This window comes from Polistes canadensis, unplaced genomic scaffold, assembly GCF_001313835.1.
Source record: "Polistes canadensis isolate GaletaPanama2010 unplaced genomic scaffold, ASM131383v1 scaffold_44, whole genome shotgun sequence".
Taxonomy (NCBI): domain Eukaryota; kingdom Metazoa; phylum Arthropoda; class Insecta; order Hymenoptera; family Vespidae; genus Polistes; species Polistes canadensis.
In genome coordinates, this window is record NW_014569591.1 from 722427 (window position 1) to 745908 (window position 23482).

A 23482-nucleotide genomic window follows, 5' to 3' on the forward strand; every position below is an offset into this window, starting at 1 on the left:
TCTCTCTATTTAAAGCATATATACAGATTCTGTACTTGTCGTCACATTAAACACAAAGACGCGTACGATAATTAGTTTAATTAATGCTACATGCCCGTATAATTAAGTTGCCGAGCACTTTACACGTATATATATGTACCTGCAATATATTCGTAGGAAACATAAGGAAGTATCGATGACTTCTGAGCGCATTCTACTATCATCTCGGTTGTTTCTGTCCAAGCTTCTACTCTATCTTTATTAATTTTGATATGTTTTTACTATTTTTTTTTAAATATAAATATAATAGATAAAAAGAGAAAATACGACGAAAGTGGGATACCTCGAAGCAACGATCTCGCGATTTTAAGTCTCGTTAATATAAAATCGTATTTATTATCTCGCAAAATTAATATTCATCGCTTGACTATCACTAAACATAGTAGTACATTCGCATTATTGAATTGCGTTACATTTATTATTACGAAAAATATATTTCATCGTGATCGATAAAACGATAAGAGAGAGAGAGGATCGAAGTGAATTCATTTTTTTACTCGAATGTGTTTTTCGGTCTCAAAAGTAAGCCGGTCGGCCCAAGTAAATCGATGGATAATCGAAAGAAAAAAAAATACCAAGAAAGAGAGAGAGAGAGAGAGGGAAAAAGTCAGTTCGAAATAGTAGAGCAACGGAGCCGAGCCATAAGAAATTTATCGGCATCTGGATATAAAACTTATATATCTGTATGTATGTATTCCGCGAATCTCCATTCGCAAAGTGGCTCGTTCAGCCTTAATACGGCCGACGTGGGATAGATGAATCTTTAACGAGGTCCCTTCTCGGAATTTCCCAGCACGAGCGACCAAAATACTCTAGGAAAGTAGCCGAATCCTCCTGCTAGGTAGATACCTACCCTTAGTCCTGAACCTTTTCAGATAAATTCTCAATAAACGTTCCTTTATCCCGATATATTTGAGAAGATATTTTACATTATTCTCAACCTTCCCAATTTACTTATTATCCGGAATAAGTAAAGGAGGAGGAGGAGGAGGAGGAGAAGGAGGGATTCTAATACGTAATCTGAAAAGGGCTAATTCCCACGATTATAAAGGGCATGCACGCGAGAATAAGGATAAGACCCTTGTCTCTCTGTCCTACGTTAGTTTGATATTCGTGCATGCGCATCTTTCTATCCCTATCCGTCTCTCTCATACATACACACACATACACATACACACACACTCTCTTTTGCTTTCTCACCATCTCTCTATACCGAAGAGCTAACGAAGGACTTTCATAATTAGAAGTTTTGGCTTAATTACTTGAGTCTAGCGAAGCCAACTAATAAGTCCGTCGCCTCGACCGTAAGAGCCATGAGTCTGGGCTTGGGCCTTGGTCCAGCTTTCTATCCTTAACCCTTCCCCCCTGCCCTCTCCACCGTCCTCAACTTCCTCCACCTCGAATCCACTACGTTGTCGCTTCCTAAATCTGATCTTCTCCCCCTTAGTTGAATCTCGTTAGAAACGCCCCATCTCGTGACCCTTTTTTTCTCTTTCTCTTTCTCTTTCTCGTTCTAACACTTACCATCCTCTTCTTATCTTCTATCTTTTTTTTCCCTCCTCGTTTTATCTTTTATCTATATCTCTGTCTTTCTGTCTCTCTCTCTCTCTCTTTTTCGTCACATTCGCTTCGTTACATCTTGCGATAATAGAACGTAGCACCGGAAAAATGCGATTTCGTTTCTCTGAACTTTGGCTCCACGCGGACGATTGAGTTGGCTCGTTGCTGGTACTCCCCCTCCACGTCCCTGAAGCATTTACGTTTTCATCGACATCATCCTAGATATGGGCGAATGAACGTGGAACGCGATTAACTTGGATATATGAATTTTGTTGAAAAGTGTACGAAGTATATATATATATATATATATACACATATATCTTTTCTTGTCAAATTCAACACCCCTATCCATGGGAATCATTCTTACGTTGAAAAATACGTTATATTTGAATATAACGTAAAAATTGTATTTCCTCGTAATTTTGTAAAGAAAGAAACGAGATAATAATCGTTTGTTCGTATCTATACAACAACAATATAACCATTGACGTTTTCTTTTTATCTTCTTTTCTTTTTTTTTTTTCTTTCCCCCAAAGTAATATCCTTATTATTCCAAGCTTTGTATTGTTGGTTTATTCGAGTACGGTCAACCGAGCGAAAAAAGTATCAGTCTCCGGAGTATTACCGTAGAACGAACCATTAAGTTCAGTGCACGTAGTAGCCCATGGGGGAAGCGAGCGAATTTACTCGCTCGGCATACGTCAAGAGGAGGCCAACTTCGTTTCCTTCGTTTAGAACGATTTCATCGAATTTATTTATTTTCAACTCCGACTCTCTCCCCCCCAACCCCCTCGACGTAACGATCGAATTATTTTCTTTTAATTAAAACAAACCAAGCGTGTGTAACGTATATAAATAGATAACAAATAAATCATCAAAATAATTGTATAAATTGATTCTAGAGAAAACGATCGGATTATTTTTGAATAAATGACTGTTTTAGAAAAAATATTCGACACTAACTTTAGGACAAGGATACATCTATCCATCGAACATCCAACATTCATCTATCCCATCCACCCATCCATCCATCTATCCATCCATCCATCCATCCATCTAGCAAGAGCTCGGTTTTGCCTCTGGCTTGCAATGGAGATCATCGCGTTCGCGTATTACATTTTGTCCGGATCACTCTCGGTTTCCGTGGTAGCATAATATAAAAGCCACGGTGCACGCGTGTTTGCGAACGGTGATTTGCGCTCGAGTGGGCGTTACGTTATCCGCGCACGAGCACTGATCCGTAGGAGGATCCGCTCGGAGACGGGCCTGATCGAGAAACGAGCCATGGTAATGCGAAACATGATTACTCACAGGGAGATAATGCGTGTAATAACAATCGCATTAACCGACCGAGTGCCGAGGCTCACGGTACGCTTCGGGGTGTTCTTCCCTCTATTACTACTTGCAAATCTTTCCTTCCTTCCTTCCTTTCTTCCTTCCTTCCTTACTTCCTTCCTTCCTTCCTTCCTTACTTCAATCCTTTTTCGAGTATCCTTTAACTCGCGATTCTATCCTTTATTCGAGATTTACAATGCTATCAACGACACCCGTATAAACATCTACGTATTTGTCTCGAATCATTTTAAGAAAATTCATCGAATCGTATTAATACAATTCACATTTTAGATTTCATTGTTTTAATACAATGATTCTCTTTATTCGACATTTTTTCTGTTTTATTTTATTTTAGTTTTATTGGGGTATGTGTTTTTTGTTTTACTTTTTCATTTTTTAAAATCAACAAATAAATAAAATACATAGGTAGTGTACGGTTGTACAAATGCGCAGAATAGACACGTATCAATAACTTTTATCAATGGTGTATAGTAGTTTTTTTTTGATTGTTGTTTATTTTTTTCTCTCTCTCTCTCTCTCTCTCTCTTTCTCTCTCTTCTTTTTATTATTTTGTTATAAACCAAATCATCGAACGTGTTTTTGAACGTGTCGGTGAAATCTGGCGAGGAGTACTTTGAAAATATGATACTAGCAATTTTATTTCATTTTTTTCTTTATTTGAAAATGATTATCTCTCTTTCTCTCTCTCTCTCTCTCTCTCTCTCTCTCTCTCTCTCTCTCTTCTTATTTAAATGCATTGTTTGTATAACAGCCATGGCGTTGACATAAATGCGCATACGAAAGCATGAAATTGATTAAACTCATAATCAGAAGTCTGTCAAATATCAGATTTCATTGTAATTATTATATTTAGCGAACAACGCGGTTCTAAGCCCATGACAGATATTCGATAAAATGTATAACGTTGGTGAACACGATGGTTCATATTGGAATGGGTACGTACGATGGGACAAGATAAACGTGAAAAAGTTGATCCTTTCGAACGTGAAATATTCGTAGAGAATTAGCGAACGAATATGTCGAAGATTCGATCGATACGGTCAGTTTATTGGTATCTTCATTTAGATTATAACTACTCCCTGATGATTTTTCAATTAAAAGTCAAACTTATTTTCGCAAATTTTCGGTTGTTACAGTTGAAAATATTATTAATTAATTGTAATACTCGATCGTGTATCGATGGGAACGGGGAAAACAAGCATGGTCGGTGGGTCTCGATATTTAAAGATTTTACGAATGATAGTTGATTTTAACGATGGTGCATGATGATGCATAAATTTTATGATATTATAATTGATTGACGTTCACGAAATGAATTCGATGAATATTAGCTATGAAGCTCTACACAGTCTATAAATTACGATTTCGCGAATCGTGGAGTTCAAAGTAAATGCACCGTCGGTGGTGAGGGGGAGGAGAAGGGGAGGCTCTATGCTTCGTTGCCCTCTCGCAAATAACTTTAGTTCCCCGATGCAGCAGGAAATGACTACGCACCAAATAATCTGATTTTCGTTCGGTTCGTTGTCCGGTCCGCGTAACTCCGCATTATTGTCAAGAATATTGTCAAATCATAGAATTCTTATCTCAAATATATAAATGTTAATATTATTTATTCGTAATAAATATAATTTTAATTGTACGGTAGTGGACGGATGATATAAATTTGCCAATCGATGATCCCCTATGCGTAAAATTAATCATAAATAAACGGGAAATATATTTTCGGTATATGAGTCTCTTCGTTAACGAAACAATTTGTGTTTTATAATCCTCTGTAATAACATGTAAACCAAATTATCATTCAAATTACTTATCGGTTGTCAATATTTTCTTTTATAATATTTTATTTGACTTTTTATCGTATTCAATGCTTTAAGCAATGTTTACATTTAGCATCGTACCGCATGACTTATTTTTCCTACGTTTAGTTTGTTTGTATCAGTCGAATTGTAACGTTGACACAACGGCAGCAGCAGCAACAGCAGCAGCAGCTGAATATTACAAACACGACGATTTTCAAATCGTTATCGTCCATAAAGAAAAGTAATAGAGACAATTTTTATTTATCAATACGTATACAAACTCGAATATAGTTTAATGCAATTGTATTCCACAGATTTTTTAAATAAACAGGATTTTTCAAACAACATGATAGAAATGATGCTATTTATTCGATTTATTTTAACGTGTACCTTGCCACCCGTCTGGATACACCATGCATTTTCCCAGTTGTATTTTATAACGATGCAGAAATAATTTTTTATTTTCTATATTCATAAAATCATTTTTTATAATATCAATAAAATTGATATTATTAAATCAATAGGATCGATTTCCTCTTTTATAATAGTTTTGATTTTGTGTCTATGATTTTTTCTATTTCGTACTATCATCTCCAAAATATTCATTTATTTATTTTTATATTGACTTCTTTTTTTGTTTTGTTTTTTATTTGAACAGATGCATCTATCTCCTGCGTGTATTTTACGAGTATGGGTGGGGGGGGGGGGGGGGAACATTTCTCATTGCAATAGCAGTCTAGCGTGAGAAATTGTAGGAATAAATATAGGTTAATGCTTTTTATGAAATTATATAGGTGCCAATGCCACTTTTAAAAAATTAATTCTTTTCAGCTTGGATTGCTACCTACGTATAACCAATCATATATAGTTAAGTAAAATAATAAATTATTTTGTCGTTAACGCGAGCCGAGAATTTAATTCGACGAATAAATATAAGTTAACGTGTATCAAGAAATTATATATGTCAGTCTCTTCCACGAAATTATGTAGGTCAATGTATCAGTATACCTCATACACATCGAATAATACTTCAAGAACCAAGAGTCATAAAAACTTCGAATAAGTACCGTTTTAAAAATCAGATTATTTTCTATCTTCTCGTGAATATGCTACATAATATACTACATTATTACAAATATAAATTAATATTACGTATAAAATTATTTTTTACTTTTCTTTTTTTTTTCTTGTCTTTTTATAAAAGCGATAAAGAAGAGAAGATGAATAATTTGCAAATATTCTGTGTATATAATATTATTAAAATAGAAATGAAATTTTATGCAACATATAAAAAGATAACATTAAACAAGTTATTCGTTGTCTTTGAAAGATAGTTTTCGTTACGAAATCTTCGACAGTTAACAAACAAACTTATCTGTTTCGAAAAGCATTTTCATCGGTCCCCTCTCATCCTTGTCTTTCACTTTTTCTCTCTCTCTCTCCCTCTCTTTCTTTTAACTTAAACTTTGAGAAAGCAGGTTGAAAACTTTGAAATAAAACTCTGGAAGAACATGGACAATGTCTTCGCCTCGGTGCCAAACTCGCGATTAATTATTTGTTCGGTCGGGATTCGACCTAGCAGCAGCAGCAGCAGCAGCAGCAGCAACTCAAGAGGGTGGGAAGGGGGTGCCCCGGAAGTTCCGATGAAAATAATTATATGAACGATAATTAAGAGGAAGAAATTGAAGACCGGTGGGGTTCAAAAGAGGGAAACAATAGAAAATCGCGTTCGTCCGTACGCTGTCTGTATGCTAATCTACGAGGTGCTACAATGGAAAATGGAATTTATCGAAAGTAATCGCATAAAATTGGGCTTTTGTTCGGTCGAAGGATCCCTTCTCGTCAAGGTTTTTCCTCTCGTTAACTCTCTTTCTCTTTATCCCCCAGTCTGCCCCTGTCCCCATCCCCATCCCCTCCCCCATTCGCTTTCACAATTTCAACTCTTCTCTCTGTTTCCTGTTCCTCTCTTCCTATTACTCTATCTCTTGCTTTTGCTACTACTATCTCGGGCCAACGATTTCGCCATCGATTCAATATCGATGCCAGATATTTCGTGGGGGGAATAGAAGAGGAAAAGGAAGAGGAGGGGGTATAGCTCGACACAATAATTCAGTTGAGCAGGTAATATTGGCGCGGTAATGGTCGAACCATTTGGCTGTATCGTTATGCTGCATTGGCATTCGGTGCATTTATAGAGCAGCCACCGGTCCGTTTTCAGCTAGCTAGCCAGCTAGCTAGCCAGCTAGCTGGTCTGGTCTGGTCTGGTCGGTTTCGACCACCATCACGTTAACTCTTTTCCTCCCGTCGGATCTATTTGGCATTTGCTCTTTGTTCCTCTTGTCTCCTCTTCCACCCTCATCTTCGTTTCTCGTTACGGCCATTCGTTCGTTCACACGTAACTATAGAACGATCTATAGCAATGCCACCAACAACAGAAGCATAAGCAGAAGTAACAGCAGCAGCAGAATCACCAACGTTCGACCTTTTACACGGGTCGCTAATGAAACGTTATCATTGGTCGATCTGTCATCACATATGAATCTTTTTCCCCACCTCCTCTAACAGGTGTACAGTTCGTCGGACTCTTGACAGAACATTTTGGTAAAGTGAATCAAAAATTTGTTTATTATGTTATAAATTGCATAATATGGATTTTTTGTTGTTGTAAAATTTACTTTAAATGAAAAAAATCGCACGAACACTTTTGGTTCACCCTAATAATGGTTGAACGCGTTCGGAATTTTCGTTTCTTCGGATGAATTAGTGCTCCGTAATCTCATCGTCGTTCTGGTTATTTCCCGATCGCGATATTATCCTTTCCGGTATTCTATTCTCGATCGATCGATTTCTTCTCGGCAAACGGAGATGATTTTTTAAACGATTTTCTTTCCCCTTTCTCTTTTCTTTCCTTACAGCTGGTGGTGGGGTTCGATTTTACGATCGCACGTAGGTATATTATAACCGATAACGTTGATCTTTCGCCAAATTTTCAACGGATATCTCACATTGGTTGAATAATTTTCATTAATGTATACAACGCTACCGTGTTATTTCAGTATGGGTAAATTTGCAAAATGTATTTTAACCAGTTATTAATATCATCGTTTAACGTTTCCCACGTTGTTGTTTCGTTGTTGTTATTTCATCGTAACCCTATTCTTCATTACAAATATGATAAAATAATACGAATTCCATGAATTTATGAATTAGGTACGTGGATGACAAAATTAATTGTGGTGGCTTTCTATTTACCGAGAGATTTTTTTTTTTTGGCCTTACTTGTTCTCTCGTTTATAATTTACTGCGTGCGATTATCGATTTCGATTAAGAAAACAAAAAAAAGAAAAAAAAAAAGAAAAGTCTTTAATTTGATTTCTTTTTTTCTTTACCACGAAAGAAAATGTTTGAAAAACTTCACTGTTCCAGGGAGTTATTCTACTTAAAGAGAAAAGTTCAACGTCGCGTTCGGAGACACCGGGACGGCGGTTGGTGCACGGGATAAGCGTGTGAGGTCGGATAAAAATAGTTAACTAGCGACAAAAAGACATCCGTACCGAATAGGATTAGTGTCCCGTGGGAAATCAAGGAACACCGTGGAAGCTTTCTCGAACTTATTGTCCTCCGACCACCGATAAAAGCTCAACGCGCTAATTGTCACGAATTCCGAAGGCGACCTTCGAACGTTATTACTTTCTGTTACTTTTGCGATGTTAGAAGATGGACGATGGGATGATAAAGGTTGAAAAGAGAGAAAAAGTATTCGTTGTTTGTACCTAGGTTTTTATCGAAGTTAGACGATGATGATATAAGTTGCAGTCTTCAATTGAATAGATCGAATTAATCATGGTAAAACAAGTTGATAATGTGCCTGTTAACCATTGTGTATAGCGATAGACAACACGTAGTCATTTGCATTAAACCATCGAGGATATTTCGGAAGTCGACGAGTTGAAATTGGCTGTCTGGAAAAGCAAGTTAATTTTGTAAGTTCGGATCAGCGATTAGCATAATTGGCCGTGTGTGTATGTGGTCGTCATTGGTATTACGTGTACGGTAATAAAATTAGACAAACTCGGCAACATCGTTATCGTTCCCATTTCGTAGAGATAATAGGATCAGTACCTGCCTCGAATATTTAATCGAACGAATCGTATCGATTCCTAGCGTATTGCTTCTTTTCTTTTTCTTTTTTTATTTTATACGATCAAAAGCGAACGATCTATTTCCGTTTGTTGTTCGATAGTAAATAAGCGGCGTCACGGAGAACGCTTATTTTCATCGATCACCACCACCGTACCCTTACTCTCGCGAACATTCCCTGATACGATTTCGTGCAAGTGTAACCATTGAACGCATATTCAATCTACCTACCTACCAAGATTATGCTACGTAAGATGGAATAGCCATTGCAGCCACGTGGCTGGCTGCAACCGCAAGATCGTTTGCAGATAACACACGAGAACTCGACTAGAAGATGCACCGTTGAAAGTGCATTTACGAAACGAAGATGGACGTTTACGTTAGAAAATAAATGTCGAAGAAGAAACTAGGTACACGTAAGCGTAAAGACGAATGGTAAATGTAAAGTGGAACGATAGAGACGTTCCCCGAGAAGAGAGATTTGCAAACGGTGGGCGTATCGGACGTTTAATGAGTCTGTAATTAAGGAAGATCAATAACTATACCACGTTTACCTTGGCTCCTATATGTACAGTCAGGTAAGCATTGCTTTTACGAAGAAGAAGATAAGTAGAAAGAGATACGTACGATAACATTACGAGAAAATATTGAAATATTCCGGTATTAAAACTTTTACAATTTCACTATTTATTCAAGAGCAAAAAGGAAAATGGAAATGGAAAATAATCGCTTTCCTATGAAATTTCTAATCGTTCGCGCAATTGCAATTTTAACGTTAGTGCATTCAAACGAAGAACTAAGTTTATACAACGAAAGTAAATGATAATAGAAATGTAATTTATTTGTATAAATCGTTTTTTTATGGATCACCTTTTTTTTAATCTTTTAACCACTGTTACTTTAATTTTTATAATATGAAATTTTGAACAAAATCTGATTGACTAGAATTATCGTTCATCGTTTCTGAATGAAACGAAAATGAACATTTTCTTGAAATTTATCTACAAATTAATTACCTCCCATTAACGTAAGATAAAAAGTTGTTTCTTTTTTTACAGAATATAAAGAAGAGTATAAAGAAAGTTGATACAATTATCTAAAAATAAATGTATCCATGAAAACAATACCCCATTTACGTACTTATAAATCGAAAAAGAAAAATATTATATACAAAAGTATTCGCGTAGCGCAAATAGAAATGGGTTTTCTTATTGGATACATATCCAAGCTAGCTAAAATTCTTTTTCTAAAGTGGCAGTTGGGATATATAGTTTGTTATTTTCCCTGTACTTCTTCTTCTTCTTCTTCTCCTCCTTTCCACTTTTCTTTTTCTTTCTATCACGTATGTACACTATCAGCCCTCGTTCGTTCGTAGGTGTGCAGTTCTGCGCAAAGAATGTGGCTAGAAAATGTTCTATCTTTCTCTTTCTCCCTCTCATACAGTTTCTTCGAAACGCTTGTTCTCAAAGATAGCCAACTGAAACACATCGAAGGAAGACGAACGGATAGAGACAGAAAGAGAGAGAGAGATAGAGTGAAGACGAAGTGTTGTTTTCTTTGGATTTACGTGATACCACGCGGTATCCAGTTCGGTTGGATATAACCGACGTAGGAAAGCCAAAGGGAAGCCAAAGGGAATCCGAAGGGAAGAAGGATCGAAGCTTTTCGACCTTCTCCTTCACCACATTTTGCCTCCGTTTCGTTCAGTATACTCAACCTTTCTTATTTCAACCCTCCCCCTGCTTCCACCCATTCCCTTTTGGAATGTACGCTTTCCTCTTGACAACGGTCCTTCTTACTTTCCCTCCTTTCTTTCCTACCTTTTTTTTTTCCTTCTTCTTTCTCTCTTTTTCTCTAACTTCCCAACCTCTCATTTTCTTCCTTTTCTTTTTTGTCTATGTCGTACAGATTCCACTCTACTCACTACTTTTCTATCCTACACCCTCGCCCAGACTTTTTCCTATCTTTTTTCTCGGTTCTTTCCGTATTTCTCTCCGTACTTCATCTCTCTCCTTACCACCAACAGTTTCTCTTTCCATCTTCTTCCGGTTTCCCATCCCTCCCCAACATTCAATGCGCTCCTACTTTGTACTCGTACCTCGACTAACAGCCATTCTCTTTCCAATACAGCGCGACATTCCGCACCCTAGGCAACAAGAAAAAAGTAGAAACAAGTAAACGCAGAACCAACCACCCTCTTTCGTTCCAAGCAGTCGGACACTTGACTACCTCGACGTTCTTTCCTGGCATAGCTAGTCACTCCACCACAAACACAACCAACACTAACACCACCACCACCACCACCAGACTTGGTTTAGAACCTACACTCGTTTCACAATTTCTCGGTAGCTCAATTCGATAAAACGAAAATCTTATTTTCCTTTTTTTTTCTCTCTCTTTCTCTTGTAAACTTCTTTACCGACACTTTCCTTTTTTTTCTTCCCTTAGTAATCCAAGTCTTTTCAAATTGAAAATCACCAATGAAATAAGAAACAGAAATCTTTCGATTCGAAAGATAACGCAACTTTCACAACGGTCTTTTTTTCTTTTTTGAGAAAGTTATAATAGTCGACTTTGAATTGCGACAAACGTCGAGAGAAATTGACGTAAAAAAAAAACCAAGCAACGAGACTACGAATTCGATCTTTCGCGAACGAAAGACTCTTATTAGAGAAGAAAAAGAAAAAGTATTTGCTGGAAAATCATTTTCGATTGGTTTACGAGTCGAGAGTTATCGTCGACGTTAGAAAATCGTTCGAGGAATTTAGAATTCGTCGTATAAATCGACGAATACGAGATAAACGTTGGGATAATTCGAAGATAGGAACAGATTGGTAGGAGGAATATTGTGCTTCCTGTTGGTAGAGTAAGAGATAGGAGGTAGATAATTCCGGGGATGGGTGGGGTAGTGGGTAGGAGGAAAACGTCGATAGGGAGACGTTCCTGGCGTCTTTCGACTTTTGACAAATGGCTCGCAGTGGACATCTTATAGTGGAACGAGGTTCCTATTTGAGACGACGTATAGTGAATGATGATACCGTTTGGATAACAGCGTTTCCTTTGAGACATTATCCCGATCTAATAAGGTCGAACTTCAAGAGATCAGGTAGATCGCTGTTACCGCATTGTAGATCGCATCGACATTTCAAACTGTTCGCTTTGTTCAGTTTCTATGTTCTCTCTAGTGTCATTCATATTGATTCGATACCGTGTGCTCTCTTCTAAACGAACGTATTGCGAATCGATCGGTGGCGAAGTGGTGGGGCAAATACTATTGCAAGTTTATAAACTCTTGTCTGCTATCTCTTTACTCATCACATTTTACATACATTCGTTTCGTATGCATACATATGTGCTAGTACGTATATGTTGCAGGGAAATGATAAAAATGTAGATTTGATCAAATTTAGGAAGATGTTAAAGTAACAACTTTGTACTGGGATGATTTTTCTAAAGAAAAAAGTAAGTGATTTTATTAAATTCCTTTTAACTGTTTTAGTGAGAAGATATTTAAACGTGTTTATTTAGTATACAACGATAGTCATTGAAACAGAAATTATTTATTCGAAACTAATTAACGAAACAAAAATAGGTACTCATAATAGCTGTGATTCTTAAAAACAAAATAAGATTAATATTTTTAGTAAATATAATTAATAAATAATAATGTTCATTCATTTTTATTACAACATGTTGTTGATTTTTGGCTTCTCATAGAGTTTTTTTTTCATCTTTTCACTAAAATAGTTAAGGAATTTGATTCTTTAATTAATCACTTACTTTCTTCGGAGAAATCATCTCACAGAATTGTTATTATAACATCTTTCGTGAATTGATCATCTACCTCAGAGATTTAATCAAATCTCCATTTTCATCATTTCCTTTCGACATACACATATATACATATATCTAGTTATACGTAAATTCATATAAATTTATTTCAAAATTTGACTACGCCCGATAGATAGTGTTGCCAAATTCGCGCTAGCAAGCTAGATCATCTAACAAATTATGCGTCAAAAAGAGAATGACTAAGGCACTACGAGCATATGGAAATGAGAAACGATAAAGTTGGTAATAGAATCCGGTTCGTCTTAAATTCGTATCTTTTTAGATATGCGCGCGACGCGATGAGAATATCGACGCCGGACTCTCTCTTTCTCTTTCTCTCTCTATCTTCTCTTATTATTCTATGGTTCTTTCGTATTATCGAACTTGGTAATAAATTTTTAACGATTTCGATTGGATGGCTCGTTTTCGCGTCTAGCATCTACCTACAGACATTTCACCACCTGTTAAATCGATCATGATCAATCGCGTGATAAATCGCTATACCCTTTTTTTCCATACCAGTTTTAATATACCTCTTTTATCTTGGATAATGCATTTTGCCTGGAATAAAATTTCTAATTTGAGAGAATCACCTTTAAGAGTTAGTTCGGTTTAAACGTATTTTTCGAGATGGAACGGATCATCTTCGATGATAATACTCCTCGATAGTTGACGAACACCGATCGAATGGAGATTTGGCCAATGGAGTTCGTCGGTTGGGTCAGTGGGTCTTCCGCTGCGGTTAACCGTGCTGGTACCGTAATGTCTCGGAGCGATAGGTCCTTCGTTTTTCAGGTCGGTCTTCTCTCCAAAGCATCGTAATATGACCTCGCGATCTTACGTCCTACCAATGCTTAGTTGCTTCACAATCGAATAACTGTAAACCATGGCTCGTCTATAAAAACCATCACGAGGAGGCGGTATTTTTAATTGTATCCCCGTTGATAACTGTGTCACGTGAACGATCTATAAGACAAAGTTAGTGAATACAGGAAAAAAAGAAAAAAAAGAAAAAGAAAAATACTCTATACGCTAACCGGTATCATAATCATATATTTTCATTTTAACGATTCGTATCAAGTGAGTCTTGGGAAACTGGGATACCTACGTTATAATCGATAATTACACGGTCCATCGATTTGCAAGTTACCGATAATATGATTTCGTGACGTTCAGAGAATCTACAAGCAGAAATGATTAGCGCCATTATCTTTGCTTCGGTTCATTAACATAGTCGATAATCCTTCCCCGTGGATACGACCGAATTGCACACGCACGATAAATTACATTGTGATGATTCTAGATCGAATTTGGATAATTCTCTCTGTAGATATTACGTTACTTTTTAAAACGATATCATTCTAATACAGGAAATTCATTTTTCTCGTTCGCGTGTGTAGATTCGAAAGTGTCCTTTTCAAACGATACGTATTTCCTTTAAAATAATCAACTTTTCGATACTTTGCATATATTAAAAACATAACGACAAGTTGTAAAATCAACGAATAGAAATATCTATGTATCCTTATTGGAAATTCATATCAAACACTTATGACCATATTTGCTTGAAGAAAAAGAAAACAAATTGAAAGAACGAAAGTTGTCAGATTTGTACGCATATTATCGATTACGAATATTTTTGTTTATTTTATCCAATGTCTAGTTTGTTTTTCTCATTATTCGATTCCAAAACCAATGAAATTCTATCAAGCCAATAAAACGTAGGTATACAAGTGCGGGAGAAGTAAAGTAGTCATAGTTTGAAATTTACATGGCTCACCTTAAGCTCGTGCTGCACGATGCACTCGATATTGACTTGACTTGACTCGACTCGACTCTCTCTCCCTTTCTAACTATCAAGTTTCTCGTCGTTTCTCATGGATGCCACCGATCCTTTCTAACGAGTCACGTCTTCGTCTAACGCCACGACGAAGATCGACCATTATCCTAAGAGATTCGATTTTAAGAACAGACTAAGTGCTTCCGCTTGTCATCGGGTTGACGATCTTTATTCGAAAATGGATCTTAACGAGATCTTTCATTTTGCGCAAATTTATGTTAATTAGATGACACGTTTCCAACAGCCGTATACATCTAATATGTGTCAACGATTCCGACATTACACAATTCTTGAATTGTATATTTATATATATTTTGTTAATTAATTGAATGAATAAAACGACCCCCTTTAAAAATTGTTTCGAACATTATTTACATATTTTTATACTTAGATTTTAGAATTATTATGCGCGTGCGTTATGTTAGATTATTTTTATTTGCTTCTTCTTCTTCTTTGGAAGTGGAGGAGGAGATGGAGGAAGTATTTTCCGTAAAATTATGTAAATTAATATGACTGTATTTTCTGAGATAATATAGGTATGAGTCAGTGAAACAACTTCATTACTATCGTAGTAGTGGTCGTGATGAAAATTACTCGATTGAATAACACATCGAATGATGATATTGTAAATAATTTTGTCTTGTTGATTATATCTTTAACGTCATTAAAAATCTTCATTCATTTATTCCCTCACGTTCCATTTCTACTTCGTACTAAAACGATATTATTTCAAGAAAACATGAAATGTAAAGGGGTCGTCTACGGCTACAGAAAACGATCATTTGCATCATTTTTAATGAGAGGAAAAAGATCCATCAACGTCTCTCGATACACGAGTAATTCTTATATTATAATACATACGCACACGCACTCACTCACGCACATATAATTCACGCCTTTCAATTCGGCCATCAGAGGTAATACTTAACGTAATAACACGTTGATTGATATATACATACCTATATATATATATACACACGAAGAGATAAGTGTTCCATCGTTACGAATGCATATTTCTTTCGAGCATATTTTTAACTAAACGGTCGACCATTTGTGATTTAGTCGAGTAATTTAGAACGTTTTTTCGTGACTTGGAATGTTCGCATCGCAATCTTCGTAGTCGTTATCGGTGTCTTTCTCTTGTCACTATCTTAGTTCACATAATCTTCTTCGAATGGAGATGAAATAAAAAGTGTTGGAAGATAAAAGGTTAAAGGAAGTCGTTAAGACTTGAGTAAAGTGATTTAACTCACCTGCTATGAGATGCTTCGAATCATCTCTCTCTTTTTCTCTTTCTCTTCTGATTTCTTTTTTTTTTTTTTTCACATTTTTTCGAATTATCTGGCTATACGAATCTACGCGCTGGCATAATTTACGAAAGGAGAAAGACTGTTATTATTACAAGTATTACTAGTATTAATATTATTATTAACTCGGAAAGAAAATGACCAGGTAAAAACCTATTAATCCCGTAGCGTTACCTTTTTTTTTTTTTTTTTTCTTCTTCTTTCTCTTAATTATATTCCATTAGTAGAAAAGAGATTCTTCTTGTGCTTACCTAGACGTCACGAAGTTAGCGTTCGTTCGTTCGTTCGTTAAGAAGAATAAAAAGAGAAAGATAAAATACCTTGAACAATTTTCTTGAAAAATCAACGATTTGCTGTAAACGTGAGAGGAAATTGAGAGATGGGTGGGAATAGTAGAAATAAATCGTTCTCGTTTATTCGTTATAAAATGGGCTTTATTTTCTCTGTACCATATATGCTATGTACAACGTGTATTGTTACGGTACTGACAATGTATGACGCCGACCTTTCTCGGCTATCAAGGATACGTGTCGATAGTATAAAAAAAATGACAGTGAAAAGAAAAGAAAATGATGTAAAGAGGAAAACAACAACAAAAAAAAACAAAAAAAAAGAAGGGACGAACGAAGCACACACGCATTCGTATATTACCTGTCTCGACGAATCGATTAAATTTGTATTTCATATTTTTTCTTTTTTTTTTCTTTTCGTTCAAATCAAACGATTTTAATCATTTATATCATAATTATTAAAAATATAAGAAAAAAAGAATAGTGATCGTCGTGACAGGGAGTCGTTGGTTCTTCTTCTTTTTTTTTTTTTTCTTTTTTTTTCCTTGTATCGATATATAGCGAGAGATTATTACATTTAAACGTAGTAAAATAAATAAGCGATTACGCCAGGTGCGCCGATAATAATGTACGAAAACTCGATTGTCGGGTAAGCTCTGTACGTGACGATGATATTATAAGCGATTATAAACCTTTCGGAATTCGTTGCGTAAAATGATTAAATGGTGTCAAAGTCTTCCGAATTTTTCTTTTTTCGTCGAATCATCGTTGCGTGAATCTCGAAGAAAAGAATTGTCCGAGTAGATGATTATGAAGAAAAAAAAAAGGAAGGACTATTGACGGACGGACAGACAAACGGATAGACGATGATCGTTGAAACGATCATTCCGATCGGTTTGTTGTACGACCAAGTTGAAAAGAAAAAAAGGAAATATATATATATAGATATATTTATTTAGATTAAAAAGATAGAGAAAGCGAGAAGAGTGAGAGTGAGAGAATAAATGCGTTGTTTTGTCAAGGTACAGAACAGACTCGAGCTGCTTTTCGAGCTTTTCCACACTTATTTCTTTTTTTTTTTTTTTTTTTTTTTTTTTTTTTTTCTTTCCTTTACGACGAATCATAGTCGCGCACCTCAGGCTCGAGGACAAGCACTCTTTCTATGCGTTCGCGAATACTTACGAAATGAGAAGCNAGGAAATATATATATATAGATATATTTATTTAGATTAAAAAGATAGAGAAAGCGAGAAGAGTGAGAGTGAGAGAATAAATGCGTTGTTTTGTCAACGAAATTCGGCGAAACAAATTATTCAAGCAGATATTTTTAATTGATTATAATTTTTTTTTTTTTTTTTTTTGTTTTTTTTTTTTTGTTTCTTTTCTTTCCTTTACGACGAATCATAGTCGCGCACCTCAGGCTCGAGGACAAGCACTCTTTCTATGCGTTCGCGAATACTTACGAAATGAGAAGCAAAGGTATGAGAGTTAAAAAAAAGAAAGGGGGAGAAAGTAAGAGAGAAAAAATACCTGGGTAGGGGTTGGGGGAACAAGGCGGAGGGTGGTGGGTGTTTAGAAAGTAGCAAATGTTTGAAAACAAATGTAACGTTTGTTAAGTCGAGAAATCGTCGTGGTTTGTGCACATTGGTGGTGGTTGCTTAGGGGGTGGGGGTGGGAAAGAAAGTAGAGGGAGGCGGAGGAGAGGGGAAGAAAAACGTGTTCGCATAAGCGGAAGCGACGACGCCAACTACGTCGACTTTTTCGCGCGGCAACTACCCCTTTTCCTTTATACGCGTGTCTCGTTTACAAAATGAAAGAGATGTATCATCTCTCTACGTATATATATATATATATATATAACTGTATATTATATATGTATGTACGTTAACAAGAGAGTGGGAGGAAAAAAAAGTAGGGAAGAAGATAACTTCCGAATAAGCGCAAAATCATCGTCAAATATTTTTCTAGCGATCGTCCTCGAGCCCAATATTATTATTATTATTATTATAATAATTATTACCATTATCTCAATAGTAATATTATATTATCGTTATTATTAATATTATATTATTATTATTATTTTTATTATTATAATATAATTATTATTATTATTATCATAATCATAATTATTATCCTCGACGCTTTCCTTTCTCTTTAGAATATAATTAAAAAAGAAAAAAAAAAAACTTAGCGTAGAGTAATAATATTAAAGATAGTGAATAGTTTAATCGATACATCATTGCTTGCGCGTGTTTAGCTCCCATCGTATACGACGTTTAAAAAAAAAAAAAAACATATAAGAGGGAAATATGAAAAAGTAAAATTAGTTAGTTAGTTAGTTAGTTATTTAGTTAGTTAGACAAAAAAATCTTACGGACGACGTAATAATATCGGCAGTTTCCATTGAGTTGGATCAAACTTCTCAGCTTTTTTTCTCTTGCACCTTTATTTTGTTTTTTTTTTGTTTTTTTGCTTTTTTTTCCTCGATGCGGCTGTTCGTTCGATCAAGTCGATGGAAAGTGCTCGTACCTGTGATACCTTTCTTAGTTCAGCTTTATTTTTTTTTTTCTTTTTTCGTGTTTTGTTCGTTATTATTTTCTTGTTTATCACTTCTCGTATATTGCTACATGATTGCTTACGTACGACGTAGACGCGAGAAATTATTATTATTATTATTATTCCTTGCATTTTTTTTTCTCGCGAATCGAAACATTTTTGTTTGTCGTCCTTTTTTCCTATTTTTTTTTTTTTTAATATCAGTAAAAAAAGGAACAAGCAAGGATTAAAAACGTAGGAATAAAATAATGTTCCCGCGTCTGATCGTACACCGGCGAAAGTGCACTTTGCGATTACTTGTTTTAATAACAAATAACGCGTTGGCTAAGCACACGTTCGACGATACCATAACTGAGATATTACGTTCGTTTATTATTACCGACTATAACAGATATAGAAATGAAGAAAATTGAAAAAAAAAATAATAGAAAAAGGAAACACATAAAAGAAGAGAAAAATTGACTCTACCCTCTCACCACAAAGCGGATTGAATAATATACTATCTCTTGCGTTAGCGAAAAAATCCTTAAGAGTTTATTCGTAATTAAAAGCGTTCTTTTGTCGAGTTGTGACGCTCGCAATTAAAAAGATAATAATAATGATAATAATAAAAAAAAAAAGTTATATAAAAACTCATTAGGCACCAGCAGTCGGTATTTATTTGTGTATCATATTATAGTATGGTATATGTGTATGTATATTTATATATATATATATATATATATATATCTTTTTTTTTATTATTATTTGTTTGTTATTCCTTGTTAAAAGATATACATATAGAAAAAAAAAAAGAAAAAAAAAAGACGAAAAGCGAATAGATGAATAAGCGTTAGAAGGGTCGGCGGAAAGATACGTGGTAAGAAAAAAACGAGCACTTGTGTTCGCTTGGAAAATTAAGCGAGTTAAATTTCACAGAGGAAGTTCGCGATCGTTATCGAGATAGAGAGAGAGAGAGAGTGAACGAAAAAAAAAAAGAAAATTAAAACAGAAAGAAAAAAATACCGAACTAACTAATCGTGGCTTTGCATCGACGAAAAAGAAGGGAGCTTAAAAAAAAAAAAGAAAAAGAAAAAAAAAGAATAAAATTTTCTTCTTCGCGAAGGGATAGAAAAAGAGAGAGAGAAAGAGAAAGAGAGGGAGAGAGATTTTTACGTAATATTTTTAAAACAGCCAATTAAACTTTCTCGTTGTCTTTTTTATTCCTTTTCCCCTTCCTCTTTCTCTCTTTCTTTTCTTTCTCTTTTTCTTCTTGCCTTTTTCTCCGACGTACACTCCACCCCCGCGTTTCTTCCTGTCTTCCTCGTAAATTATATATAATCCAGTCTCTCGGCTTGGCGATTGAAATCATTACCCCGACGGCACGAAAGTAGAAATTTATAAACGAGCCGTGACATTGGGAATACGCGTAAAGATAAAAAGAAAGAAAGAAAGAAAGAAAGAAAGAGAGAAGAAAAAGGGTTACGGACACGGAGAGACTACGTTACCCCGACGTTGAGCGTACCGGACAGGTAGTCATTATCCACATATTCTACTGGTTAGATACATACGTACGGGAATAAACCACGAGCACGCTTCCCTCGTTTCCACCGTAGACAAACGTCAAACAGCAGAACAATTCAAAGTTCGGCTAACTGTAAGGTAAATTCCTCTATGGCAATCCGCTTTTCATCTCTCTGCCCTTCCTCCAACTTCTCTCCCTTTCTCTCTCTCTCTCTCTCTCTCTTTCTTTCTCTCTCTCTCTCTCTCTCTCTCTCTCTGTCTCTTCATCCTTTTCTATTATCATTCACCCTGTCTGTTTGCCTTGACTAGCGTATTCTAATCTTCAACTTTCTCGATTAATTCGATTTCCCTACCACTTAGAGAGCAACGTCGAGAGAATCGACCAAGTCTTCTCGATAAGGTTAATCGATCTAAATTTACTCAGCGTAACTACCATCGCCTATGCTGAATTTCGATTGCTTAGCTACTTTGTTTTCTCCACTCTATCTCTGGCATTCATATTAGCTTCCACGTTATGCCGGGGTAGTTCGTTCGTAACTAGGAATTGCTTCGTCCTCGCGTTTAATTCGAAATTAATATTGGTGCGCGCGAGAATGTATCAATATTTATAAGAATTAAACATGTTTTTAATATTCTCTTATTGGTATCATTCTATTTTGCCGATAATTGTTTCTCTTATTCTTATTAGAAACAGAAACGGACAAACAGATATAGAGAGACAGAGATAGAGACAGAGAGAGAGATAGAGAATTGGTCGGTTCAGATTGATAAGGTCACGCGTTGCAATGTAAATTAAGCCAGGCACACGGAACGGAGATGCAGGACGTGGCTAAGGTTCAGTCAAAAGGGGAGAGATCGGGGTTACGTGGCTGTGGAGGAGATGGCTATCTCCGATGTGATCCAGAGCTACCATCATCGTCCTCCTCCTCCTCCTCCTCATCCTCGTCCTCCGTCTCTCATCCTCCTTCTCTTCCTTCAGCATCTCCTGTAGGACCATCTCCCTTCCGTTCACCGGCTGTGGGTACATCTAACCCTATCAAGCTCTACCCTGCAAGCTTAGCTTAGCCTCGAGACACCACAAGAGGCAATTAACCTTCCGCCAACCCCTTTGCGCGCATATCATCCCTTCTCAGCCACGTTCTCCCCCTTCGTTTCCCCTCCCCCCTCCCTTCGTTCGTTCGTTCTCGCTTACTCTCCTTCCGTTTCAAGCATCTCAACCAGCCGGTCTCTCACGCGCTTTCCTTAACCCACAACCAACCTCCCATCGTTACACCCGTTGATATCCTACTCGGAGCATCTGCATAATCACGCTCGATTCCCAATGCTAATTAGAGTCCACGTTGCGGTGCCCTATCCAACGTAGCAAATACACGTCGACCTCCATCACCTTATGAGCCCTTTACGCCACGCCCGTGCGTATCACCTTGGGAACGAAGGGTTAACGAGGAGAAGCCGGTTTGTCGGAAGAAGAAGAAGAAGAAGAAGAAGAAGAAGAAAAACAGATACCCCATCCTTTTTACTTCTTCTTTTTCTTATTATTCTTCTTCTTCTTCTTTTTCTTTTATATTTTGTTTTTACGTCTTCGTGCTTCTTCTTCTTCCTTAAACCACGAAACGACCGATCGAAGTTTCTTTTCGAACTATCACCTTAGCCATTATTCACTCTTACTTCTTTCTTTATTTCTTTCTTTATTTATTTCGAGAGCTCGATCGATCGATCGATCGTTCGTTCGTTCGTTCGTAGAAAATTACGATAATCTAAGGCGTTACGCAAAGTGGGAGTTCGAGAAGATGCACGAGCGTAAAGTTGCACGATTGCAAATAGCACAACTTAGATTGATCGATGGCTTGGACAGAGAATGTAACATTGAATCATGTTTCACGAATAGATATTAAGACAATCTGTTTATTAATATCATTTTTCTGTTATCTGTATCCAAGCCGTCGAGCTTAATATTTATATTAAATCAGACTGCGACGAATAATTTCACGCGATTCCCGAGTACAAGGTAACGGACGAGTGCTATTAAGCGAGATAGAAAAGATTCTGTAGAATAAGAAAATAATAAAAAGTAAGTAAGTTAGAAAAAAATTAATAAAGATGATGAAAACGGAGAAAGGGGTTAAAGCAAAAGAAAGAAAAGCATTTGAAAATCGTCCGTTCGTCGTGACAAAAATCGGGACTCGCGCTTCGTGCATCATCATTACTACTCGCCGCCGGTAGTAACCCTACGTGAAAATATAATATATAGTTTACTACGGGAGAACGAGAGACGCGAAAAAGTGGATGATGATCGAAGAGGGATTTAATAATTGAAGAAATTAATTTCTCGAGTTCAGAAACGACGTCCAGTGTAACCGGCATCGTATAACTTACAGAGACTGTCGGTACGAGCAGAACCAGGTGAGTGCATACCTGGCACGGACACCGATACCGAAAGTGCTTCCTGATTTTTTAACATTTGTCGACGCCGTTGCCAAGTGAAGGTCCATACCGCGATTAGGGCAATTTGTGCTACGAGAAAGACCGTCCCGGCTACAATTGCCTCCCCAAGATTTATGCAAACTCCCATAGACGAACCGTTAATGTCTTCGGTGCTTTCGATGAAAACGGTGTCTCGCGTTGCCGAGGTGCCATTCGACGATTTCCCTTCTCTCTCGAATCCAAACTTATCCGTAATTTGAATTGATTGCACCAACAATAGATCTTCTCGGCTTTGCGATGACGTTGTCGAACGACGACGACGGCGTCTGCCAAACGAGATCACCGATCTTAACTCTCCCGTAGCCTCTTCCTGATCGCACTGCACTGGCTCGCAACTTGGCATGCACGGTGTCACCAATGCACGAAATTGTACGACCTCCGAGCTTGGAAACTTGAATGCGTCGAAGTGCGACAAGAGAATCTGAAAGAGAACATTAAAGGACGGGTTATTAACATAACGATAAAAATATTTATGATTGGTAGTAGTAGTAGTAGTTTGTTAAAGGGGATCGTTGAAAATTAATCATTTTTCAAAGAGAGATTTCACGATCCTTTCGAAAACTTCAACTGCCAAGATCAAGGAAATAAGTAATAATAAAGTTTAACAACCCGTACCAGAGAACGGCATAAGACTTCTTCTTCCCTTCTTTAAAACAAATCGTTAAACGAAAATCACCGTATAGAACGTTAGTAGAGTTTCTTTGAACGAACGAAACGACCTTCTCGCGAATCACGAAAAACTCTGTAATGAGTGTTCGATCGTTAATTTGTACG

At 36.5% G+C, this 23482-nt stretch overlaps 2 protein-coding genes across 3 annotated transcripts in view; one reads left to right on the plus strand and one right to left on the minus strand.

The window, feature by feature from the left end:
* The window catches only part of LOC106785027 (autophagy-related protein 16-1), a 384411-nt gene that overhangs the window by 140094 nt on the left and 220835 nt on the right, over positions 1-23482 (plus strand). The gene's annotated exons all lie outside the window — the stretch shown is intronic.
* Positions 21756-23482, minus strand: part of LOC106785026 — a 171865-nt gene continuing 170138 nt past the window's right edge. Inside the window, exon 7 of the mRNA XM_014745123.1 lies at positions 21756-23129. Within this exon, the coding sequence (XP_014600609.1) occupies positions 22560-23129 (570 nt within the window). The 3' untranslated portion in view covers positions 21756-22559. The remainder of the gene's footprint in view (positions 23130-23482) is intronic.